The following is a 6,000-nucleotide window of genomic DNA, read 5'->3' on the forward strand; positions in this document are numbered from 1 at the left end:
TGAGTATGATACTGGGAGGGAAGCTGAACCTGTGTGCAGTAAGTGAGAAGTGCAGGCAATAAAGCAAAAGGGAGCCTGGATGTTACTCATATTTAAAGACTTAGTAAGAAAGGGGGGATATTGGGTCCTCAAACCATTTCCCTGAAATTTTATCTGCATTTTGCTTTAGGACCAATGCCAGATGAGATTTCACTTGAGAATGGTTGCATCACTTCAAGCACAGTCCTTGTTCGCTTCTGCAGTGCACATCTGCCTTATACTTCATAGGCAAAGATTACATTTGTCTTTATTTGTTTTTCATTATTCTTTTAAGATAACAATGGACTTGAAGAACAGGAAAAGGAAAAAAGGCGTCTTGTGATTGAAAAATTCCAAAAAGCACCATTTGAAGAAATCGCAGCTCAGTGTGAAACCAAAGTGAGTTTCTGCAAAATGTTAGCACTGAGGTTATCTGTGTAGGTATTAGTGGGCATGTGCTGACTGAAGGTGATTTGTTATGTCACTGTTGCTGTTACTTCTTTAGAAGTTCAGTTCTTTGTTTTGTCTCCACTGCTGTCAGTGTTGGGAGATCCCAGTAATTAGAAGTGTGTTTTTGTTTGTTCCTAGACCATTTGGAAGGTAATGGGTAACTTGTACATTCTTCACCTTAGTATTTTCCTTGCTATCTATGAAATCCAGGTTCACAGTCCATTCCTATTTTATTTTGGGATAACTGGAGCAGTATTTAACCCACTGTATGTTTTAAACAACTAAATGTATTCCATGTTTGTTGAACTCCTGTCTGCAACAGCAGAATTTGCTATATAATTCCTGGCACTCCAGGACAGGCTCACACAATCTCAAATGCATCTTTAACGCTCCGTATCCTTGCAGCAGTGAGAAAACAAATTGAGAAGAAATGTGGCCTAGATTTACATGTGGCAGTGTGGAACACACTCACCGGAGTATGGCCTGGCACACCCATTGTAGCTCAGTTCAATATCTAGGAGTTGATAATTCAATTTTAATTTTTTTTTTGCCTAGGCAAACTTGCTTCATGATAGACTGGCACAGATACTGGAACTCACCATCCGGTAAGGCTTTATGCAAGAAAAATATTGTGACTGAAGAATGATTTATAAAGCAATTGTGGCTATTTTCAGATGGTTATGTCATAGTGATCAGCAACACATGTAATAGGAAGAAAATAATTACCTTAACTGAGTGCTGTGTTTTAACCCTGATAGGTGTTTCAGCCCTATGTAGCCACTGGCTTAAGCCTCCTCAGAGGGATGAGGAAGAGAATTGGAAGGGTAAAAGTGAGAAAAACCATAGGTTGAGATAAGAACAGTTCAATAGGTAAAGCACAAGTCACATATGCTCTCAAAGCAAAATAGGAGATTCACTCACTTCCCATGGGCAGGCAGGTGTTCTGCCATTTCCAGGAAAGCAGGGCTCTTTTTGAAGGCAAATACCATCACTCTGAATGCCCTTTTTTTCCTACTTCTTTCCTTGAAGCTGTTACTGCTGAGCATGACACCATATGATAGGGGGTATCCCATGGGTCCGCTGGGGTCAGCTGTCCCATCTGTGTCCCCTCCCAACTTCTTGTCCACCTCCAGCCTACACACTGGCACAGCAGTGTGAGGAGCAGAAAAGACCTCGACATGCTGTAAGCTCTGCTCAGCAGTAACAGAGACATCCCTGTGTTATCAGCACTGTTTCCAGCACAAATCCAAAATACAGCCCTATACTAGCTACCGTAAAAAAAAAAAAATTACCCAGGCCAAAACCATCACACTGAAAAAGAGTACTTTTCATCACTTTGATTTTCTTACTACTTTGAATCTTCCTGATAGTGGAGAATATCCAGAAACCATGTCCTTGTGTCTTACAGTATCTCTGTGTTTATCAGTAGTATTGTAGGATGTTCTTGTTTTCCCATTGCTGCATCTGGTTGAGAAAGTAATCAGATACTGAGTACCCCAAGTAGTACATGATGTTATTGTAGAGAGTTGTGCACATCATTATGCAGGATAAATAGTATTTATTAGCAGTAAGATGCATTTGGATAGTTCTGTAACATCAATGAAATTGATGATATAGACAAGAATATAAAAATCCTCAGGGCATAATAATTTCATTAGGATTTCAGGACTAGGATAAAATGCTGTTGGTATTTTATTATTTATGGTATACTATATATATATGGGGGGGTAGTTTACTCTTGTTTCTCAACTATTAGTATGTAAAGTTATAAAAAAGCAATCCATGTAACTATAAATTCTGTATATTGGTTGTGCTTCTCACACAGTCCTCCGCCTAGCCCCTCAGGAACGATGACCATTACTGCTGGACATGCTCATTACCATTCTGTTCCAGTCTATGAGATGAAGTTTCCAGATCTTTGTGTGTATTAAGTGTCTTCTGAAGTCTGCTGGACATTATTTAGAGTAGAGTACAATAGAAAGAACAAGATGAGTTTTCAAATTTTATTGTTTGTTGTATCTAACTTTAATACAATGATGGAGATGAGCCAAATACAGATTACTTTAGCCAAATTCATGAAACTGTCTTGAATTGCTTTATTCTGTACTAGATTTTAAGTTAGGTTTTTCACAGATCATGTTTCTTCATTTTCATATTTGAGTACCTGTAAAACTCAGATTTAAATCTTGTCTTGCCATATAGGTAAATATTTCAGTTACTCTAGGAATTTGTATTGCTTCAAATTCCTTTAATTTGAGATATTGTAACTGAAAAACCTATTAAAACTTTTTTGTGTTTTGGTTTGGATTTTTTTTTTTGGTTGGTTGGTTTTTGGTTTTTTGTTTGTTTTTTTTTACTCCTTTCCACCTCAATTCTACCACCTCAATTCTATGTTGAACTAGAATGCTTTTGACTTGCTTCATCTCATTCCATGTAACCAGTGGAGCACCACCTGAGCTCCCTCTTGTTCATGCGGTCGTAGCTACTCAGCTTGTTTGGTTTGGAACATATGGAAAGAACCCAGTACCTTACATGTGTTCAAATACAATGAATGAATTAATGGACACTTGTTAAGTATATTTTGATGCATCACATAACATGCTTTTTAGATAGATACATCCAGTATATGTCCTGTGTCTCTTGCGAAAAGTTAAATTTAATCTTTGCATAAGAGAGGAGAAATCTCCTCTTGAAGCACGGAATTGTGCAATATATTTCATGTCTTAAGATGTATGGTTTACAGACTGTACTTTTGAAAACACTGTAGTATTTTACTGTCTGCTTTAGTATAAATACAGGAGAGATATATTTAGTATAGCAGAAAATATACTGAGGGCATTTTAATCATAAATACTGAAACTATATTCTATGAGACATTTCTCTGTAGTTTATAACAGCTTTTTAGTGATATTTTAGAAATTGAAAGAAAACTCAATGAAACCATTGAAAGATCAAGAATTTATTACCTATATTTTCAAGCAAAAGCATTTTGAGGGATGCATCTCTGTGTTTGTTTTTGTTTCATTTCTCAAACCTTTAAGGTAACTTTCATAGGTTTATGTATCTGAGCATATACTAATCAAATGTAAATAAAGTAAAACTGACAGAGTAAATCACAGACATTTGATGATAATTGTCAAGGCTCTCTTTATGACTCACTGAATTCTGCAGGCAAAAAAAGAAAACCAGCATTCATTGATGCCATGAATAATAACTTTGAAGTCCCTTAGTCTATCTGAATCTGTCTGGGGCAGCACAGACATGAATGAATGCTCTCAAATATCTGTAGTAAATGTAGACATTTAATTTAGTGGTTTGGATGAACAATGAACATGAACAAAGTAACCTAACTTCAGTTAGCCCTGCTTTGAGCGGGAGCTTGGTTTAGATGACTTTCAGAAGTCCCAACCTAAATTAATCTTTTGATTGCATAACTCAAGATCTGAAGGGTAATTACCCCTGCTAATTTGCTGACTGGAGCATTTGCAAACGCACTGTATAAAGGATTTTAAGTTTTTTGAACTGTAGTTCAGTATTCTACTGGACTGCATTTAGAAGCCTGATGTGGCATGACATCAGAGAAGTATCAGCTACTTAAACCTATGAGATGACATGCTGAGACTTTCAGAAGGCATTCACAAAGCTCAAAAGGTAATTGAGACCTTCTTTTCAGTTTAACAGTGCAATCACAGCTGTTAGTGGATGACGAAACAGCCCCTTATCTACAGCATTCCGTTGTGATTTTTACTGCTGCAGCGTATCAGCCTGATCAGACCACAGTCTACACATAAATAGGACTCTAGCTTTTAGTTTTCACTTTTTTTTTCTTTTTTTTTAAGGTAAGACTAATAGTTTTTTGGCCTATATAAAGAGTGTAATTTTTTAAAAAGTAAATCCAACATAGGGATACAATGTAAAACACCTACCCACTCTGTCATTTTTTTAAGAATATCACTCAGCACTTTTGTACAAGAAGAAAATAAGGAGTCTAAGTAATAAAGAATGTACTTCTGTTTGCACTTGTGCAGTATGGAGACTGTGCTGTAAATACAGGATTGTTTCTGTGATTGAATTCTGTTGCATGAATGCTGCATGTGAAAAAACTAGATTCAGCATTTCATCTTCTGTTCTGTTAATGAAGTATTTTTCCTTTATGGTGATGGTAGGTTTCCATGTTTCCAGTGCTCAGTTTGGGAAATGCAGGTGTTGTGCAGGTGTAGTGCAGGGAGTGAAGAGTTTGTAACACTGTGTTCACGTGTTGTTTAATTTCTTCCTTTATGGAAATTCAGGGAGTCTGTAAGTTGATAATTGGTTCACTCTGGCCTTTCTAGACATGTGGGAGATTGGGGGTGACTGTAAAATGTATTGTTTTGGTAGCTATCATTACATGAGCTAATGAATGAAACCAAAAGAATTAAGAATGCTGTTTGCTGTACAGTACAAAACTGCTTTGTTTCACTTCTCTTTACATCCTTTAGACAAGCTGCAGAGCTTAAAAGCTCCTTATGCAAAGTGGCCCTGCATTATCTGCAGCACATTGAGCACTGTCATAATGGTTATAATTGGTACCAAGTTTAAATGTATTCCAGCTGTTGCTTGGGGTTCTCTTTCCTATTATGTCATTTTGAAAAATAATATAGCTTTTGGTAGTGGTTCACTTTAAGATAAATTAAATCCATGGTAATTTTAAAAGGTAGAAATAGCCTGTTGTCCAAAATCAGAGTAGGGCTAATTTGTCTGTTGTTCCAATGGTCATATATTCTGTACTGTACGTAATGAACCAGTTTCAGTAAATGTAAGAACACACTGTGCAATCTATATTTAAGCAATAAAATTAACCAAAATTTAAAATCAATGTTTTCTAAGGTGTCAGTTAATTTTTACTGCTCACAATTTAGATGTCAATTACTAATTTTTTAGCATTTAAAATAGCCCTCAGTTTACACACCCATTTTGTTCTACAGATATTACAGCATTGCATCGTTATTAAACTACTGCATTTATTTACTATTAAACCTGGACAGACTTGGAAAGTGGGGCTGTGGGAATCTCATGAGGTTCAACAAGGCCAGTTGTGAGGTCCTGCACTGGGGTCAGGGCAATCCCAAGCACAAACACAGGCTGGGAGAAAGAAGAATGAGATTGACAGCAGCCCTGGGAAGGACTTGGTGGTGTTGGTGGGTGAGGAGCTCAGCCTGACCCAGCAGTGTTCTCTGGCAGCCCAGAAACTAAACGTGTCCTTCACTGCACCCAAAGCTGCGTGGGCAGCAGTTGAGGGAGGGGGTTGTCCTCCTCTACTCTGCCATTGTGAGGGAGGGGGTTGTCCCCCTCTACCGCCACCTGGGGTACTGGATCCAACTCTGGAGCCCCCAAAACAAGAAAGAAGTTGACTTGTCCAGAGGAGGTCACAAAGTTTATCAAGGAGCTGGAGCATCTCTGCTATGGAGACAGGCTGAGCTGGGGCTGTTCATCCTGGAGGAACATGATTTTCCCCTGTCTCTGGGGAGACCTTATAGCACTTTGTAGTACCTA

At 37.8% G+C, this 6,000-nt stretch overlaps 1 protein-coding gene across 10 annotated transcripts in view; it reads left to right on the forward strand.

Moving 5' to 3' along the window:
• Positions 1–5,323, forward strand: part of EFR3A (EFR3 homolog A) — a 76,494-nt gene extending 71,171 nt beyond the window's left edge. For 7 of the 10 annotated variants that reach the window (XM_039548970.1, XM_039548971.1, XM_019289274.2 and 4 more), the window contains 3 exons: positions 314–417; positions 1,024–1,073; positions 4,142–5,323. In XM_039548970.1, coding sequence (XP_039404904.1) covers positions 314–417; positions 1,024–1,073; positions 4,142–4,259 — 272 coding nt within the window. In that variant the 3' untranslated portion in view covers positions 4,260–5,323. Of the gene's footprint in view, positions 1–313; positions 418–1,023; positions 1,074–2,293 lie in introns of all 10 variants that reach the window. The other 3 variants (XM_039548967.1, XM_010404764.4, XM_039548968.1) reach the window with 2 other exon arrangements.
• Positions 5,324–6,000: the final 677 nt, after the last annotated feature.

The sequence above is a fragment of the Corvus cornix genome, chromosome 2 (assembly GCF_000738735.6).
Source record: "Corvus cornix cornix isolate S_Up_H32 chromosome 2, ASM73873v5, whole genome shotgun sequence".
Classification (NCBI taxonomy): Eukaryota; Metazoa; Chordata; class Aves; order Passeriformes; family Corvidae; genus Corvus; species Corvus cornix.